This window comes from Palaemon carinicauda, chromosome 7 (genome assembly GCF_036898095.1).
Source record: "Palaemon carinicauda isolate YSFRI2023 chromosome 7, ASM3689809v2, whole genome shotgun sequence".
In the NCBI taxonomy this organism is placed as follows: Eukaryota; Metazoa; Arthropoda; class Malacostraca; order Decapoda; family Palaemonidae; genus Palaemon; species Palaemon carinicauda.
In genome coordinates, this window is record NC_090731.1 from 60,306,251 (window position 1) to 60,326,822 (window position 20,572).

The 20,572-nt window shown below is 46.9% G+C and overlaps 1 protein-coding gene across 1 annotated transcript in view; it reads right to left on the minus strand.

Moving 5' to 3' along the window:
- Window positions 1-408: 408 nt before the first annotated feature.
- Window positions 409-20,572, minus strand: part of wbl (endoplasmic reticulum protein 29-like protein wbl) — a 61,495-nt gene continuing 41,331 nt past the window's right edge. The window contains exon 2 of the mRNA XM_068376692.1: window positions 409-2,147. Coding sequence (XP_068232793.1) covers window positions 1,521-2,147 — 627 coding nt within the window. The 3' untranslated portion in view covers window positions 409-1,520. The remainder of the gene's footprint in view (window positions 2,148-20,572) is intronic.

Sequence of the window (20,572 nt, forward strand, 5' to 3'; positions counted from 1 at the left end):
CTGATATGACATATACTGTAAATACAGCAGTATCAGAAGAAATGCATTTTAAAAAAGGAAAATAAATTTAGAGGACAAGAAATATTTTCCAAGAAAGAGAATGAAAGAACAAGAAAAACTAAAGATGATGACTACTCACTAAGATTCCAAGATCTTTCAAGACTGGTTAAATGTCAGGAGATGCAGTACATGCTGACTTTAACATTTGGGACTTTTACAGCAAGGACAAACTTTGAGAGAATAAATTTACAATGAGAACATATATTTGAGACCCTGATGGTATCATAAGCCAGATTATAACATTGCTCATAATTTTAAGTCTATAATAAGATAAATGTCTTTTTTTATTTCAGGTCATATCAAAGTTCTATGACCTTGACAAACCAAATGCATATGTATATGAGTGCCACTTAAATTTGTCATGTTAAGGTATAGGAATAGTTAAGCAGAAGAGCTTGAAGATGCCACTTGTAAAATGAAGCACTTGCATGGATTCCAGAATTCCAATGTAATTTCAAGTAAACTAGGATATTCACACAAGCACCAATCAACAACTAAAAATTGTTGAATAAACAGACAACTGACATACTGGATGATTCAGAATAGAAAGTAGAAAGGAATATATAGTAAATGAACATTAATAATGTAGCAAAATATAACACTATCAATTTAACGGAACAGAAAATGGCTACTTATATTGGAAGAGCAAGATCTTTTTAGCAAAATCAGCCTTCTATATCAAAGTAATAGAATCTAATGAGGCAACAGTTTTACTTTAAACGTAAAAATTTTACTAGCATTATCCATTTTGCGTTGAAAGATACTTAAGAGTACACAACGCAATTGATCTAACTCTAAAATGTAGAATTGTAAGTTTCCTGCTTTTGTACAACCTATAAAAAAACATGCTTCCAACAATAAAACCATTATAAAAAGGGCTGAAATTAACAACCTGATTTGAAAACCTCTCCAAGACAAAGGCCACATTCTATAAATATTTCTAATCTTTGGTACTTAAATATACACTAAATGTCTAATATTAGGTTTGAAAAATGCTGTACTAAATCTTCCTATAGCAGATGATGAACCTAACAAAAATAAATATTAATTAGGGTCAACCTATATACTTCACTTCACCTTACACATTGCATACTGAATGTGTAACCTACTTCACAAAATAAATATCCAGGTTACAATATATTAATAAAAACATGCATTGCATAAATTTTTGTGCCACGATTATTTGGTCCTGAAACTCAAACCTATTTACCTGGTCTTAGGTTTCAACATCACTATACAGTAATTTAAAATTTGATATTTGAGTGATACTATATTTAATCAAAACATTCATAATAAATAAAAACTATAGATTACTTAAAAGTAGAGTAACAGAAATCTTTGGAATTGAAACATTGTGCAAGAAATCAAGAGCAATGCTCATTCAAATTTCCCCCAGTTGAAACTACAGTATGCGTCATGAATCAAAACACAAATGTTTATAGTGAGAAGGGCTAAGTTATTCACAATTCATCTCTCACAAAGGATTTCAGTATATTAAGCTTTCCCTGCAGTTCATCTTTCTTTTCCTTGGCTAGTTTACCACCCATCAAACCATTTACTCTCGTTGTTTCTGTGGTGATAAATTCATTACCCTTTTCTAGCACCCTCCTCATAACTTTAACGTAACTTTCAGCAATTGGCCTGTCAGATGGACTTTTTATCTTATCCCACTCATCTTCTGCTTTTCTCAATAGTTCTCTTCTCTCTTTAACATTATTAGAAACCATAAACTTGTCAGCAATCCGGTCAAAAACTTCAAGACATCCTTCTAAACCGATATAAATCTCAGAATGACGCCTGATAAACATTTTCAAGTTTTCTTCATTGAATTCTCCATCAAAATCTATTGGGTCTTCTTTCCCTGCAATAAATAGCTTGACGACAGGAAAGTCATCTTTTACCACGCCAAACCTTTCAGCAAGGTCCATGTTCTCATTATCGCCATAATCCTTGATTCCTACTTCTGCTACCAAGAGATCAGGAGAACCCCTACCAGCTGCTGATAACCTTGTATACTCATCGTGCTTCTTGCCATATGGATAAGCAATATCAAATTTTACAATGGCAGCCTTGAATTTAGGAATTATCTGCAATAAGAAAAATAGCTGTTAGGAATTTAATAAAATTGAATAAAGAAAATAGTTAATGTCCAATGGCATAGGAAAAGAGGGTAATCGGTACAGAAAATAAAACCATAAATGCTCACCTCCAGCTTGCCCCCCCCCCCCCCCCCCAAAAAAAAAATCCTTGATAATTTCTCATCAGCACAATAACCCCTACCATTACCTACCTCCTAGATTTTAAAACATTCACTTTTGAATACATAAGAATATACATTTTAGTATTTAGGTATAAAAAAAAAAAAAAAAAAAAAAAAACAATTTAAGTGCAAGTCTGCAATATTTACTTTCCAAAAAAAGAAAAATTTTATACAAACTCATTAGTTAACCCTTACAATACAGTATAGCTCTAACCAAGTATCAGACACACCAATCCTCATTTAATAAAGAAGATTGATTGAGTTAAGGTTTTCTGGAAATTAGACTTATAGTGACTCAGGAATCCAAGAATCTCAATGGCTCTAGCTATGAAGAATCAGAAGGTCAGGAGGTCAAATTGATTTTAAAAAGTATCTGTAAAAATATGTTCATAAACAATTGCAGAAATATGACAAATTCGTAAATAATTTGTATTTTTCCTAACTATACAAACCTTAGCTATTTGATAGGGGTATTACTTTCAGCATAGCTAAAATGACGAGCCATTAATTTTTAACGAGGGTTTACTACCCACACCTCTAGTTAGCAGGGGTAGGGGAGGGTAGCTTGCTAACACCCCCTCTCACACACCTGTGCTTGAGCTCACTTTGCTTGGAGGTAGGACTTCAAGGAGGATAGGGCTGGCGGGCAAGTTTGGTTAAATAGCTAAGGTTTGTATAGTTAGGAAAAATAAAAATTATCTACGAATTTGTCATTTGTTCCGGAACTGGAATACAAACCATGCTATTTAATAGGGGTGACTCACCCATTAGGAAGGGTGGACGTCCCAGCCAGTATGGCTTTTGGCTTTGCCCGGGGGCTCCTTATTTGAGTGTGTAAGCACCCAAGAAATAAGGAGTCCCCGCACCTCACTAAAACCTTGCTACGCAAGGTCTGCGGCCTACACAAGCTGTGTGTGAAGGTATGAAGAAGTGTGACTCGTCCTGGAAAGTTGTTCTGAAGTATTAATCTCAATACTAGGAACACAAGGGAGCATGGTTTACCTGCAGTAGTTTGAGGTCAGCTATGCAGAGAACCCAAGATTCTGCTTTCCCCAAGAGAGGGGATGATGAAGAAAAGAATAAGGGCCAGTCAGACCTTTTCATTCATGCAGACTAAAACCGGGTACCAATGCCATCAACCTTCTGCTACTTGTCCAATAAGGAGCTTGAGGTTTCAAACCAGCTGTTGTGCAGCCACCACAGGACCGATAGAGAACGTATCGAGTCTCCTGTGGGTCACGTCTTGCAGGTAGTGGGATGTGAACGTTGTTTGACGTTTCCAAACCCCAGCTTGAAGAACATGCGTCACTGAAAAATTTCTTCTGAAGGCCAGGGACGTAGCTATGCCCCTGACATCATGTGCTCTGGGGTGATGTGACAGAGGAGGGTCTGGATTCAGTGCCAGGTCAATGACTCGGCGAATCCATGCAGAGATGGTATTCTTGGTGACCTTCCTCTTAGTCCTTCCTGTGCTGACGAATAGTACTGGCACACGAGGACGGGCTCCGGCTGTTCTTTTGAGGTACAGCCTCAAACTCCTTACTGGGCATAGTAAGAGATGGTCTGGGTCATCTGTTACAGTACGGAGACTAGAAATCCGGAAGGAGTCGAATCGAGGATCCGCTACTCCTGGATTCTGAACCTTAGCAATAAACTCAGGGACGAAGCTGAACGTTACCTCCCCCCCCCCCATCCCCTTGAATGGGCGATGTCATACGAGAGACCATGAAGTTCGCTAACTCGCTTAGCCAAGGCCAAAGCTAGCAGAAACACCGTCTTCCAGGTTAGGTGGCGATCTGATGCCTGGCAAAATGGTTCACAAGGAGGTCTCTCAAGAGACCTGAGAACTCGAACCAAGTTCCACGGGGGAGGCCTCACTTCAGACCGAGGGCAGGTAAGTTCATAACTACGTATGAGTAGAGAAAGTTCTAGCAATGAGGAAATGTCAATTCCTTTCAGCATGAAGGCGAGACTTAAGGCTGAGGGATAGCCTTTAACTGCCGAGACTAAAGGGCGCATTTCTTCACGCAAATACATAAGGAACTCCGCTATTGTTGGAATAGTGGCATCGAGTGGAGAGATACCCCTTCCACGACACCAACCACAGAAGACTTTCCACTTTGCCTGGTAGACTGCTGATGAAGACTTTCGCAGGTGTCCAGACATCCTGATGGCAACTTGTTGCGAAAATCCTCTCTCAGAGAGGAGATGCTGGATAGTCTCCAGGCGTGAAGCCATAGTGTACTTACAGCTTTATGGAAGATGTTGGCATGTGGTTGTTTGAGTAGATTGTGTCGTGGAGGGAGTTCTCTTGGTGGCTCCGTTACGAGTTGCAGAAGGTCCGGGAACCATTCTGCGTGATGCCATAGCGGAGCTATGAGGGTCATTGAAAGATTGACCGATATTCTGGTCTTGTTGAGTGCCCTCTAAATCAGACAGAACGGGGGAAAGGCGTAAACGTCGATGTTGTCCCACCGTTCTTGGAAAGCATCTTGCCAGAGAGCCTTGGGTAAACGTCGATGTTGTCCCACCGTTCTTGGAAAGCATCTTGCCAGAGAGCCTTGGGTAAACGTTGATGTTGTCCCACCGTTCTTGGAAAGCATCTTGCCAGAGAGCCTTGGGGTCTGGGACTAGGGAACTGTACAGCGGGAGCCTGAAGTTCAGGGCCGTTGCGAAGAGGTTCACAGTTGGAGAACCCCACAAAGTCAGGACTTCGTTGGCTACTAGATGATCCAAAGACCACTCGGTACTCATTATCTGAGATGCTCTGCTCAGGTTGTCGGCAGGGCACATTCCTTTTGCCCGGAATGAAGCGTGCCGATAGTGGTATCGAGTGGATTTCGGCCCATCTCAGTATCTCTACTGCTAGATGGGATAGTTGCTGTGAAAAAGTACCTCCTTGTTTATTGATGTAGCCCACTACTGTGGTGTTGTCGCTCATCACTACCATAGAGTGACTTGCCAGGTACTGTTGGAACTGTTGAAGGGCTAGAAAGACGGCCTTCATCTCTAGGAGATATATGTTGAGGTACTTTTCTGACTCTGACCAGAGGCCTGAGGTTGTGTGGTGCAGCATGTGGGCCCCTACCCTTTTTTTGAAGGGTCCGAAAACAGCACCAAATCTGGGGGGAGGACAAGAAGATCTTGTCCACCCACCACTGGAGATCCGTCAGTTCCGCAGGTCCCATGGGGATATGGATGTCCGGGGAATCGTACGCTTAATTCCACCGGGACTTGAGTCGCCACTGGAGGGATCTCATCCTGAGGCGACCATTGGGAACTAGACGGGCCAGCGATGAAAGGTGACCGAGGAGACGTAACCACAATTGGGCTGGAAGTTCTTATCGTCTGAGAAAAGGTCTTTCGACCTTCCTCTGCCTTGCTATCCTGTCGTCTGATGGGAAGGCTTTGTGGAGAGTGGTGTCTTTGATCATGCCTAAGTATACCAGTCTTTGAGTGGGAAGCAGTGAGGAATTCTCGAGATTTACCATGATCCCCAGCTTTTGGCAAAGTCTCAGAAGTTTGTCTCGGTGTTGAAGGAGGGTTGACACCAAGTCTGCTAGGATTAACCAGCCATCCAGATAACGGAGGAGACGGATGCCAATCCTGTGTGCCCAAGATGATACTAGGGTGATCACTCTGGTGAAGACTTGTGGTGCTGTGGAAAGATCTAAGCACAGCACCTTAAACTAGTATTTTCTGTTGTCTAGGCTGAATCTTAAGTACTTCCTTGAAGACGGATGGACTGGGATCTGGAAGTACGCGTCCTTTAGGTCCAGTGTGCATATGAAGTCTTGCGGTCTTACTGCTATCTGACCGTGTCCGCCGTCTCCATGCTAAATGGAGTTTGTTTGACAAACTTGTTCAGAGCTGAGAGGTCGATGACTGGTCTCCCGCCTCCAGATGCCTTCTTTACAAGAAAGTGGACTGAAAAAGCCTGGGGATCCATCGAGGACCTCTTAGAGAGCACTCTTCTTCAACAGGGTCTGGACTTCTGCCCGAAAGGCTTGCCCCCTTGCTGATCCCATGGCAAGGGAGTTCAATGACACGGGATTCGTTGTCAGGGGAGGTAGAGATGTTATGAATGGGACGCGATATCCTAGACTGATCACGGAGATTGTCCGGGAATCAGCCCCGAGTTGCTTCCACCTGTTTGAGCCACTTTGTAGGCATCCCCCCACTGGTGGAAATGCAGGGGGACTGCCTATTCTAGCGTTTGCAGCCTCGGCTGCTCCCTCTAGGATTCTTGCCTCCCCTGGAGGACTTTTTACCTTTCCTTTCTTTGACAGGAAAGGGCTTAGACAGCACGATCTTCGCTGCTGTTGTCGTCGTAGCGGTCTTCACTAGACGGGACTGCTGTGGTGCTGGAGGCTTATAGGGCTTGGATGTTAAAACCCTATGAAGAAGGGAGTCTTCATGAGACTTCCTCCACCTCTCAGCGGCATGTTCCACATCCTCAGGCTCAAACATGACGGATCCCTCTAGGGAGGAATGTCTGAGCCTATTGATCTCGGCACTAGGGACCTTCTGATGGAATCTCTCAGCTACTGCATCATGACGTTTCAGGATGGTATTTGCCCACAAGTTCGAGACTTGGTGGGCCAGAAACTCGATCGTGCGAGTACCTGAGAGAAGGAAGGTTTCCATAGCTTTCCTGGTACATTCCTTGGAGAAGTCCTCAGAACGTATCAGGAAACCTAAGGTCCCCAACCAGATATCGAGCCATGAAGTGGCTTGCATAGCACACTTCGCAACTTTCTACTGGTTGAGGATCTCGGCTGCCGAGAATGTGACCTGCCGGTTAGAGAATCTCTCAAGAGGGACTCCCCTGGTTAGCTCTTCCAGCGAGTGGTGCAGAGAAAGAGCTAAACAATGCTCCTCCAGGATCTCGAAGTACCTCCTCTGCTGTACGCGAGGAGATGGGAGGAGCTTGTTGGTGGCACCGGAACGGTTGGAGGAGGACATCTCGGAGAGCTGTTGTGAGATCTTGTCCTTGGTACTCTTAACCCCCTGAAACCAAGGCAGGGCTGTACTGGTCTTAGAGGGTTTCTGAGTACCAAAGTCACGGTCCAAGACCGTGTCTTTGCCCTCTCGAGGAGGGATCTCTGGGTCGGAAAACCCATTGAGAGCCCTCATTAGAGTCAAAACTTGCCAAAATGCATGTTCTGACTCTTGCTGCTCTCCTCCTGCTATAGGACTTGCAGCGAAGTCTCCTTCTATCCCCGAAGGCTCTTCTTGGGGAGAGACGCGGACATTCCCTGAGTGGCTAGCTGGCTCCATCCTAGTCCTAGTAGAGGACTTTGGCAATGTTTTGGAGTCCTTAGATTTCTTCCTAGGAAGGATATAAGACTCCAACATTGACGAGGGTGGCATGTTCCTTTCAATCCCCGACTGAGTAGACCCCTCAGCGCGAAGAGAGGTTTCCCCCATTGGTGCGATGGGGAAAAGTCTCTCTTCGTGTGATTCCCTTGGGGACGGGAAATCTTCGTCCAAAAAGGAAGGAGAGGCAGTCTGATGAAAAGAAGGAACCTGCCTTAAAGGTCTGTGGGGAATCAGTTTCGCCCTCAGGGAAGTGACCGCGTCTGGAACTCCTCTCTTTCTCTTCAAAGGGGTAGAAGAAGCCATGGTTCTGTGTTCCAATTCAGAGAGGACGGGCTAGAAAGCCTGAGCTACGGCTCTGATCAGGGCACCGAACCAGGGCTGTTGGCTGACAGACGTGCTGTCAGACATACCCTTTGAAGGGAAAGGGATTGAAAGATCCCTGGGAGGAGTCACTACCATTGGTGGGTTCACCTGTGGTAGCTTTGGGATCCTGGACCCCTCTGGAAGTTTCCCTTGCCCCACAATGCGTGGTGGTATGCGCTTGCGGGGAGGGGAATGAGGCAATGGCAACCTTGCCGTACGTCATTCAGTAGCCTCGCGCGCGGGAGGATATGGGGGCCCGCGCGCGGGAGGATATCGGGGGCCCGCGCGGCGGGAGGATATCGGGGGGGCCGCGCGGCGGGAGGATATCGGGGGGGCCGCGCGGCGGGAGGATATCGGGGGGGCCGCGCGGCGGGAGGATATCGGGGGGGCCGCGCGGCGGGAGGATATCGGGGGGGCCGCGCGGCGGGAGGATATCGGGGGGCCGCGCGGCGGGAGGATATCGGGGGGGCCGCGCGGCGGGAGGATATCGGGGGGGCCGCGCGGCGGGAGGATATCGGGGGGGCCGCGCGGCGGGAGGATATCGGGGGGGCCGCGCGGCGGGAGGATATCGGGGGGCCGCGCGGCGGGAGGATATCGGGGGGGCCGCGCGGCGGGAGGATATCGGGGGGGCCGCGCGGCGGGAGGATATCGGGGGGGCCGCGCGGCGGGAGGATATCGGGGGGGCCGCGCGGCGGGAGGATATCGGGGGGCCGCGCGGCGGGAGGATATCGGGGGGCCGCGCGGCGGGAGGATATCGGGGGGCCCCGCGCGCGGGAGGATATCGGGGGCCCCGCGCGCGGGAGGATATCGGGGGCCCGCGCGCGGGAGGATATCGGGAGCCCGCGCGCGGGAGGATATCGGGGGCCGCGCGCGGGAGGATATCGGGGGCCGCGCGCGGGAGGATATGGGGGCCCGCGCGCGGGAGGATATGGGGGCCCGCGCGCGGGAGGATGTGGGGGCCCGCGCGCGGGAGGATGTGGGGGCCCGCGCGCGGGAGGATGTGGGGGCCCGCGCGCGGGAGAATATGGGGGCCCGCGCGCGGGAGAATATGGGGGCCCGCGCGCGGGAGAATATGGGGGCCCACGCGCGGGAGAATATGGGGGCCCGCGCGCGGGAGAATATGGGGGCCCGCGCGCGGGAGAATATCGGGGCCCGCGCGCGGGAGAAGCCTGGAGATTCGTCGAGGACCTCTTGGAGAGCCCCCTTCTTCAACAGGGTCTGGACTTCTGCCCGAAGGGCTTGCCCCCTTGCTGATCCCATGGCAAGGGAGCTCAATGACACTGGATTCGTCGTCAGGGGAGGTAGAGATGTTATGAATGGGACGCGATATCCTAGACTGATCACGGAGATTGTCCAGGAATCGGCCCCGAGTTGCTTCCACCTGTTTGAGCAACTTTGTAGGCATTCCCCTTGCCTATCCTAGCGTTTGCGGGCTCGGCTGCTCCCTCTAGGATTCTTGCCTCCCATGGAGGACTTTTTGCCTTTCCTTTCCTTGACAGGAAAGGGCTTAGACACCACAGCCTTCACTGCTGTCGTCATTTCAGCGGTCTTGACTGGATGGGACTGCTGTGGTGCTGGAGGCTTATAGGGCTTAGATATTAAAGCCCTATAAAGAAGGGAGTCTTGATGAGACTTTCTCCACCTCTCAGCGGCATGTTCCACATCCTCAGGCTCAAACAAGATGGATCCCTCTAGAGAGGAATGTCTGAGCCTATTGATCTCGGTGCTAGGGACCTTCTGATGGAATCTCTCAGCTACTGCATCCCAACGTTTCAGAATTGTATTTGCCCACAAGTTCGAGACTTGGTGGGCCAGAAACTCGATTGTGCGAGTACCTGAGAGAAGAAAGGTCTCCATAGTTTTCCTGGTACGTTCTTTGGAGAAATCCTCAGAACGTATCAGGATACCTAAGGTCCCCAACCAGATATCGAGCCATGAAGTGGCTTGCATAGCACACTTCGCCACTTTCTTCTGGTTAAGGATCTTGGTTGCCGAGAATGAGACCTGCCGGTTAGAGAGTTTCTCAAGAGGGACTCCCCTGGTAAGCTCTTCTGAGTGGTGAAGAGGAAAAGCTAAACAAGGCTCCTTAAGGATCTCGAAGTACCTCCTCTGCTGTACGCGAGGAGGTGGGAGGAGCTTGTTGGTGGCAATGGAACGGTCGGAGGAGGACATCTCGGAGAGCTGTAGAGAGATCTTGTCCCTGGTACTCTTAACCCCTTGAGACCAGGGCAGTGCTGTACTGGTCTTGAAGGGTTTCCGAGTATCAAAGACACAGTCCAAGACCGTGTCCTTGCCCTCTCGAGGAGGGATCTCTGGGTCGGAAAACCTGTTGAAAGCCCTCATTAGAGTCAGAACTTGCCAAAACGCATGTTCTGACTCTTGCTGGTCTCCTCCTGATGTAGGACTTGCAGCGAAGCCTCCTGTCCCCAAAGGCTCTTCTTGGGGAGAATCGCAGACGTTCTCCGAGTGGCTAGCTGGCTCCATCCTAGTCCTAGTAGAGGACTTCGGCAATGTTTTAGTCCTTAGATTCCTTCCTGGGAAGGATGTAGGACTCCAACATTGACGAGGACGGCATGTTCCTTTCAGTCCCCGCCTGACAAGACATCTCGGCACGAGGAGGTTTCCCTCATTGGTGCGATGGGGGAAAGTCTCTCCTCGCGTAATTCCCCTGAGGACAGGAAATCTTCGTCCGAAAGGGAAGGAGAGAGTCTGGGGGAAAGAAGGAACCTGCTTCGAAGGATTGCGTGGAGTCAGTTTTGCCCTTGGAGAAGTTACCGCGTCTGGAACTCCTCTTTTTCTCTTCAATGGTAGAAGCACCATGGATCTGTGCCCTAATTCAGAGAAGACAGGCTTGAACGCCTGCGTTACGGCTCTGATTAGTGCACCGAACCAGGGCTGTTGGCTGACAGACATACCCCTTGAAGGGACAGGAATTGAAGGATCCCTGGGAGGAGTTCTCATCATTGATGGGTTCGCCTGAAAAGGCTTTGGGATCCTGGACCCCTCTAGATGTTTCCCTTCTCCCACAATGCGCGCTGGTATGCGCTTGCGGGGAGGGAATGAGGCAATGGTGACCTTGCCGTGCGTAGTTCAGCAGCCCGCGCGCGGAAGGATATTGACGCTCGCGCGAGGTAAAGTAATGGTGCTCGCGCGAGGGAGAACACCGAGAATCGCGTGCGGGAGACTGCTGGTGCGTGCGGGAGACTGTTGGTGCATGCGGGAGACTGCGGGCGTGCGCGTGGGCGAATGATGGCGCACATGCGGGAGACTGTTGGCGCGCACGCACGTGCGGGCAAGAGTTCGCGCGTGCCCGTACCAGTCGTAGGGGGCGCACGCGCAGGAAAAAGACCCCTAGCGCGCGGGCACGCAGTTGAAATCTGTGCTGCTCGTGGGCGTGCCTCAGAATGTGGGCGCGAATCTGTAGGAGAGGATGGGCGAGTGCGCGCGGGGTGCGCATCCTCGCGGATGCGTGCGGGCGATGGCGAGAGCTGGCGCGTGGGAGAAGTCAGTCAAGTTGACTTCCCAGTAGCGCCCAGATCAGTCGATCGTTGGTGCGCAGGAGAGTTAACTGCTGGGCGTGAGCGCTGGCGCGCAGGAGGTTGACGGCGCGCAGGTGAGAGTTGGCGCGCAGCTGGGCGTGGGCGCGTAGGCTTAGGTTCAGACAAGGCCTGGCGTGCAGGAGAACGTGGGCGCGTATGTGAGTGTGTGCATAGCGCGTAGTGAAACTGTGCTCCTGTTGGGACGTATGTGCGTGTTGGCGCATACGCCCTTAATGCCCTGTGTTAGGGTTTGTTGATAGGGCCTGACGAGCTACTAGAGCGTGCTCGTCAGGTTTCATTGGCGCATAGCGCGTATCTGTGTGGGGCGCCTTGGCGTGCTCAGATGAAACCTTGCTAGGTTAAAACAAGAAGGGTGACGGCAGGTATGTCGGTTGGAAGGTCAACGTGTCCTTTAAATGGACGACCTTCCACGGAAGGAGATTGCGAACGATCTGCAGAAAGGTCCAGGACCAATGCAGGAACAGTGATCAGTGATTGTTGTCGAGGCTCCTCTGCGGGGGACTGCATCGAAGATGTTGAACCAAAGAGGCGCTTCCTCACCGCAGGTGAAGGAAGGCCTCTCTGGCGAAGAGGCCGACGAATGCGCCCTCTGGGGGCCATAGGGTCAGCGAGCTGACCTTCTGCAGTCCCCCGAAGAGGAGTCTCTGTAAGTGAACTCCCCCGAGGGGAAAAAACACTAGCGAGAGAGACTGTTGGACTTAGTTTCTCCCTTGTAAGTTGAACAGGAACGGGAGAAACTAAGCCGTCAGCTACCGTAGGGTTTAAAGAGGCAGAGGTGATGGGTGATACCGCATTGGATACCTCTGACACCACAACGTCGACAAGAGACAGAGGATCAACCTCTGTCGATGACGGCGATTGCTTGACAGCGGCACCCAATCGGATGTAGTCAAGTAAAACCTCCTTGGAGGGCGAACCAGTAAGCCCCAAGGAGGACCAAAGCTGAAAAAGGGGGGTTAGTGACAATCCTCCCCCGGGGGGAGAGATGGACCTGCTTCGCTAGGGGAAGCAACGTCATCTCTCGAGCCCCGAGTTTGGTAAACAGTACATCGGTCTACGCTACCACTCGACAGTCTCTCGAAAGAGACCTACCGAGTGGGAGCTTCGGAGGAGGTTTGGGCAACGGAAGAAGAGGCCTTGGGTTTTTCTCCTTCCGAAAAAACCTTCAAAGGAGAAATATCCCGTTTGGCCTTCTTCTTCCATCGTCGCGAAAACCTCTCCCACTGGGAGGTAGACCACTCCCTACACTCACCACACCTGTTATTACTATCACACCGTTGGCCCCTACAAGAAGGACAAAGGGCGTGAGGATCAGTCTTGACCGCCGACATGAATGTTCCACAGGGGCGGTCAGGATACCCAAGGCAGGTGTGCATAATCGCAGAGGCCAACTTCACAAACAGAACTATAAAAAGAAAAAGAAAAAAAATGCATTAAATGGCTACCAAATGAAGGCGAGGATGAAAGCGGACACGTCCGACTACCATCTGAGCCGAAAGCAAAGTGAGCTCAAGCACAGGTGTGTGAGAGGGGGGGGTGGGTGGGTAGCAAGCTACCCTCCCCTACCCCAGCTGTGGGTAGAAAACCCTCGTTAAAAATTAATGGCTCGCCATTTCAGCTACGCCAAAAGTAATACCCCTATTAAATAGCGTGGTTTGTATTCCAGTTACGGAACAAATAGGCTAACAGAGGGAGCAACCTCTATGTCGTTCCTCCCAATACCATGCCAGCTACCGAAAGTGGACCGAGAGACTTACAATCTTAAAACACTGTTTCGATTTCTTTCAAATAATGCGTAGCAAACACATATTTAGACCTTCCAAAGGGTACTTTGCAGGATAGCAGATAGCAACTAGTTGTGTGGAAAAGCGAGAGGAGTGGCTACCGCTCGAACTTCGTGCGCTTTCACTCTCAGTAAAGGAAACACAGCGTCGTTAGCTTGAGAATGTGCTTCCGCAATTAACTCTCAGAAAACTCTGTTCTGCGGAGATAATATCTTAATGCCCGCACGGGACATAAGAGTGTTCTTCTTCTTCCTGGCCTATCAAGTCTGTCAGGTTTTTGAGAACATGTTCTCAAACAAAATATACAGTTATAGAGGCGATCATTTCACCTTTGGTTTACCCCTCCTCTGTATGTGAGGGGCTAGCCAGTGTTCATTACACAGAAACAGATGTCTGGTTACCTGTGGGCGGAGTTTGAAACTTTCGTAAACATAATGAAAAGTTGCCCACGCTGTTGCTATTGTTCTTTTAACGTCAGCTAACAACATTCCTTCGGGCTTGCACTCCTCGAGTGCAGGAAATGGTTTGCCTGCCTCCAATGACTTGGCAACAGATTTAAATGCCTTCCACATAAAGGGGAATGATATTAAAGCAGGAGCAAGAAAGGTAGGGTGTCTGTTACTTACTGTGAACACTTTCGACACCGAGCAACCCTCCTTTCTCAGGCTACTTAACAAGATAGCCTGTGCCTTATCATGGTCAAGAATCATGACCACCTTCGGTTCCGTTTCTTTTCCTGATGTTGGTTCATGCTTCAGTCGAATGAAGCAATTAGGGAAAGCGTTGAAGCTTGGCCAAAACTGGATTTCATTTACAGGAACAGCACCCATCTTCACCGAGATGTAGAGTTAGCCATCTAAAATGGGCATAAGCTCCGCATACCTCCAGAGATTGGTTTTGGAGCATGTTGGAAGGTCTTGGTCTCTGGGTCGTTTGTATGACCCTTGGGGAGCGACAAGTGGAGCTTCACAGAGCTCCAACTTGAGTTTCGCTTCCTCCTTTTCAAATTGTTTGCAAAATTTTTCCAGTAGACCCTTCATATGGGCCAGTAACTGGTCCATTTTGTCTAATAGAGGGGTAGAAGATGAAGATGTCGAGGTTAACGGCTCTAGAGCCGGCACCGACGAAAGCAATTCCGACATGACATTGTCCACCTCTTCCCGTGGGGGATTCCTGCGCTCTGTCCCAAAGGCTATCTGGAAGCAGGGAGGTGCAAATCGTGCCTGGGGCACCACTATTTCCCTACTTGCTTTCGGAAATAGTAAGCTACGCATCCTATCATTAGGCAGGTATGGTCCCGGAGGGATCTTCTGGAACCCTCTTACCCAATTGCATAGTTTCTTACGAGCTGATCCCTAGACTCCAACGACTTGTGATTATCAAAACCCTCGGACACTAAGGTCCGACAGATATTGCAAACTTAGGGGTTCCAATAATGCAGGGATTCGGAAATATTGCAGGGAGCATGAAACCTGCATGTATTATGACCGTAAAAGTACTTACTCTTAATATTGCAGAAGACTGCAACACATGTCATCTGGGGTTCCTCCTGTAAAGAAAGAAAAGCCGAAAGAGTATACAATTGATTATCTCACTGATAAGCAATATGTAAAAGTCCTCGTTTAACTAAAATAGCTTAGGATAGTAAGCTAGAAAGGGATAGTGGGAGAGACATACTTGTGTATCCCTTGCAAGCAAATGCTGTTACCTCCCCTCAGTATTAACTGTAAAGAGATTCCTTTATCAAGGCAACTCTAACCAAAGGGTTCTAACCCCTATGGGTAGAAAAAGTGTACAATGCCACTGCTCCTTTTTAATATTTAACACTGTGGGGTAAGGATGACTGATTTCTAATCAGAGTATTAAAGGAATTCTATTCCTTCAATATAGGAACAGTCTCAGCAGAAGCCCGCACAAGGGTACCCAAGATATGTTAGAAATTAACTACTGTATAATCATACTATAGTTTTCTGTTAGCAGTATATACTATATTCCAAAATAACGACTACAGTATAATTATATATTGTAGTTCAGCCAGTGTGCTGCCATTATGGCTAGCATCTGACGGCACGGTCCAGCCGGCATGACGCCAACTGGACTAGGAAATATAAAAGACATATATTTGTGCATCCTACCCAGCCCATTTGCTGTGGCCTTCCCTTCCAATATTAAAATCATAGAGTTTCCAGATCAGGGAAACTCAAGGATAAGGGTTCTAACCTTTAAGGATAGAAAGTGTACTACCACCGGCCCTTTAATTTATTTAATATTGTAAGGTAAAACGTAAACTGATTTCTAATTAGAATATTGAAGAAATTCTATTCTTTCAATATAGGATTGGTCTCAGAAAACACCTGGGCACGGATACCCAAGATATATTGGAAGATAACTACTAATATAATATATACAATAGTTTTCCATCTGCAGTATATCCTATACTGCAAATATACTACTGACTACTGTATAAACATGATATTTTCATCATAAAATAAATTTTTGAACATACTTACCCGCTGGTTATATAATAATAGCTTTATTCTTCTGTCCAGCAGAAATTCAAAACTCGCAGCAATCGCATAGATATGCCAGGTATACACTAGCGCCACCACGGAGCTAGGTTGAACTATCCCTCCTAGTATCAGATTTTTCATGCCCATAGGTCTCTAGAGGGGAGGAAGGGGGGGATTTCAAGTTGTATAACCAGCGGGTAAGTATGTTCAAAAATTTATTTTATTATGAAAATACAATTTTTAAACATTTAAACTTACCCGCTGGTTATATAATAATAGCTGATTGACCCCCTTGGTGGCGGGTCAGAGACAGCAACATTAATTGAATTTCACTTAAGATTTTAAAACAAAACTAGCTTAAGGGTTCGTACCTATTAAGGAAGCCGACTTCAATGGTTCTCTGCATTAATAAGTCTGCTGTCCTTTGAGAACCAGCAATCCACCCAGGGGGCTGAAGAACTCTAGGAGCTGTCAAACGGTGAATAACCTCTAGGCTGACAGGACCTCAACTAATACCTTTGTTCCGGGAGCTCTCAAGGAACAAATAACTACCTGACTAAGTCAAAGATTGCGGAAGATTGTCTAACAATTTCCTCCAATCATAAAAATATAAGAGGGGAAAAGGGTACTAGGGATTAAGGGAGTGTAGTGGTAGATCCTTCACCTACTACTGTATTCGCTGCTACGAATGGACCCAAAGTGTAGCAGTCCTCATAAAGAGTCTGGACAAGTTTTAAATAATGTGATGCGAATACAGATTTACTTCTCCAAAATGTTGTATCCATTATACTTTGCAGAGAACGATTTTGTTTAAAAGCCACAGAAGTTGCCACAGCTCTAACATCATGAGTCTTAACTTTCAGGAGCTTAAGGTCTGCCTCACTACAGTTTGTGTGAGTTTCATTAATCAAAAGTCTTAAGAAATATGATAAGGCATTTTTAGACAAAGGAAAAGCAGGCTTTTTGACTGCACACCAAAGAGCTTCTGAATTGCCTCTTAAACCTTTAGTCCTGTCTAAATAGAACCTTAGTGCTCCAACAGGACAAAGAACCTTCTCCAGCTCCTCACCCACAAAATCAGAGAGGTTAGCAATTTCAAAAGATTTTGGCCATGGGTGAGAAGGACGTTCGTTCTTGGCTAGAAATTCAAGCTGCAGGGAGCATATAGCTTTGCCGTTTCTAAAGCCAATGTTTTTTCTAAAAGCATGAACTTCACTGACCCTTTTGGCTGTTGCTAAGCTTGCTAAAATAAAGTCTTTAAAGTCAGATCTTTAAAAGAAGCAGAGTTCAAAGGTTCGAATCTGTCACTCACAAGAAATTTCAAAACCACATCTAAATTCCAGGCTGGTGAATCCTGTTGACGTTTTTTGGAGGTTTCAAAAGATCTAAGGAGATCCTGAAGGTCCTTGTTATTCGAGAGGTCTAAATGTCTATGCCTGAAGACCGCTACTAACATACTCCTGTACCCTTTAATGGTTGAGGAGGAGAAATTGTGCCTTCTTCTAAGCTCTAAAAAGAAATCGGCAATTTGAGCTATAGAGGTACTGGATGAAGAAACTGAGTTAGCATTACACCATGCTCTAAAAACTTCCCACTTGGATTGGTACACCCTGATAGTAGAAGTTCTTCTTGCTCTAGCAGTAGCCTTGGCTGCTACCTTCGAAAACCCTCTGGATCTTGCGAGTTTTTCAATAGTCTGAAGGCAGTCAGACGTAGAGCTTGGAGGTTTAGATGGTTTCTTGCCAAGTGGGGTTGTCTGAGAAGACCTATTCTCAATGGCAAGCTTCTTGAAACATCCACCATCCATTCCAGTACCTCTGTGAACCAACCTCTTTACGGCCAGAAGGGGGCTATTAACGTCAATCTGGTTCCCTCGTGAGACACAAACTTTTGTAGTACTTTGTAGAGCACTTTGAATGGAGGGAAAGCGAACACATCTAGGTGTGACCAGTCCATCAGGAACGCGTCTATGTGTGACGCTTCGAGATCCGGAACTGGGGAGCAATAATTCTCTAGTCTTTTGGTTTTTGAAGTTGCGAATAGATCTATAAGAGGGCGGCCCAAAATCCGCCAAAGATTCTTGCATACATCTAGATGCAGTGTCCACTTTGTAGGGAGAACCTGATTCCTCCTGCTGAGACTGTCTGCCCTCACATTCTTTTCCCCTTGAATGAATCTTGTCAACAGGGATATCTTTCTTTGATGTGCCCAAACGAGGAGAGTTCTTGCTATCTCGTAGAGCGGCCTCGAATGCGTTCCCCTTGTTTCGCTATGTAGGCCAAAGCTGTGGTATTGTCTGTATTGATTTGTATTACTTTGTTAAGTACTAGCTTCTCGAACCCCTAGAGAGCCAACAGGTCTGCTAACAGCTCCTTTTGATTGATGTGGAGACTTTGCTGTTGTTTTGTCCACAGACCCGAAATCTCTGACTTTCCTAGTGTTGCTCCCCACCCCGAGTCCGAGGCGTCGGAAAACAACACATGGTCTGGGCTCTTTTATTCCAAAGAGAGACCTTCCTGGAACCTGTTTATGTTGTTCCACCAACGAAGGAACTCTTTATTGGTTCCGTAAGAGGAATGCTCTTCTTGTCGAGGCTGTCCTCTTTGTTCCAATGGCAATTGAGATGGAACTGAAGGGGGTCGTAAATTTACTTTCCCCAGACACACAAATTGTTCCAGTGAAGAGAGGGTTCCCAGGAGACTCATCCACTCCCTCAGTGAACAAAACTCCTTCTTTAGAAAGGCACAAAGCCTTAGGAGAGCTAGCTGTATTCTTGCAGGTGATGGAAAAACCTGAAAAGTCAGACTGTGAATCTCCATCCCCAAATAAAGAATCTTCTGAGAAGGGATCAATTGATCTCTGAATTTACCAGAAGTCCTAGCTCCTCTGACAGACTCATTATCAGACGCAAATCCTCCAGACAGCGAATGAGTGAGAGGGCTCTTAGTAGTCAATCATCCAAGTACAAGGAGGCTCTGATGCCTCTTGAGTGGAGCATGCCTGCCACATTCATCATGATCTTTGTGAAGACTAGAGGGGCGGTGGTGAGGTCGAAGCCTAAGGCCCGAAACTGGAATACTTCCTTCCAGAGGTCTACAGTGAACCCTCGCTACTTCGCGGTTCGACCATCGCGGATTCACCACTTCGCGGATTTTTTCCATAACCCATATATATACAGTAATATATATATATATATATATATATATATATATATATATATATATATATATATATATATATATATATATATATGTATGCATGTATTTATGTATATATGTATGTATATGTGTATACATATAAATATATATATATATATATATATATATATATATATATATATATATATATATATATATATATATATATATATATATACACACACACACATATATATATATATTATATATATATATATATATATATATATATATATATATATATCTATATATCTAAAGTAGGAAGATGTGATGTAGTTCTAAGGGAAAAGTATGGGAAATATGTCTGGGTAATAAGCAAAGCTCTACCTCCAGTTTGTTTCTACATTATGATCAGAGATAAATGTAAACAAAACATTGGTTGCCATTTTTTATCGTGCTTTTTAGCATGTTTAGGAAATGCATGATATAAAATCACCTTTAATATTTGTGCCTGTTTTAGTTTAGGGTACTGTAGTACATGCATTAAGTGTTCTGTACATTAAAGGGTAGTTTGTTAACAGTACTACGTACAAGGGAAGGTTTTAAAAGTCTGAATATACATGTTGAATAAATAGGTAAATATGGTGTCACTACTTCGCGGATTTTCACCTATCGCGGCCGCGACTGGAACCTATCTACCGCGATAAACGAGGGTTCACTGTAAGGATAGGACACAACGATATGTCCTCACAGACGCACCCTCTATTTGAGATGTGGTGCTTAGCCTGAAACAAAGAACTCAAAACTAGACAACTTCCTCCCATACACGAACCTTCCAGTAGCTTGAAGTTCGGATGGATGGGGAAGTAGAAGTAAGCATTCTGGAGATCTACAGAGATCACCCAGTGGACCTTCTTTACTGCTGCAAGCATAGTCTTATGAGTCTCCATAGAGAAGCTTTGTCCTCTGGACGCAGCTTGAACAGTATGTGACTGACGTTGGAAGTCACATTTTGTTTGACGTTCGACGTCACGAGCTTGTTGGTCGACGTCACGTTCAGCTCAACGTTCGACATCACGTTCACCTTGACACCCGACGTCACATTCAGCTTGACGCCCGACATCATGTTCAGCTTGACGACCAAAGTCGCGCTTAGCTGCCTAGCGATCGTCGCCGCGCTTGGAAGGTAAACCCTCGATGACACGCTTGGCCGTTTGATGTCTGGTATCAAGAGAAGCAGACACTCGATGGGATATACTGTAGAAGCCTTATCACCTTGTTCAACATTTTAGCTTGCTGGTAGGCCGCCTGTGCGACAACGCGTCCTGAAAAAAATCATGACGAACCATCACTTTGCTAATAGCAGGCTGATAAGACTGCATAACAGATGAGACCCGCTGCTTCATGCCAGCAGCATAGTCCAACTAGGATCAACATTAGGTGACACTGGTGTACAAAACTTTGATTGCCAACTCGCCTTCCTCATCGCTTACATCATGCTCCGCACTTCAGCAGACGGAAAACAGTCTGGCGGAAGCGGCGGTGCCTGTACCTTAACACCTTATCAGTCTGAACT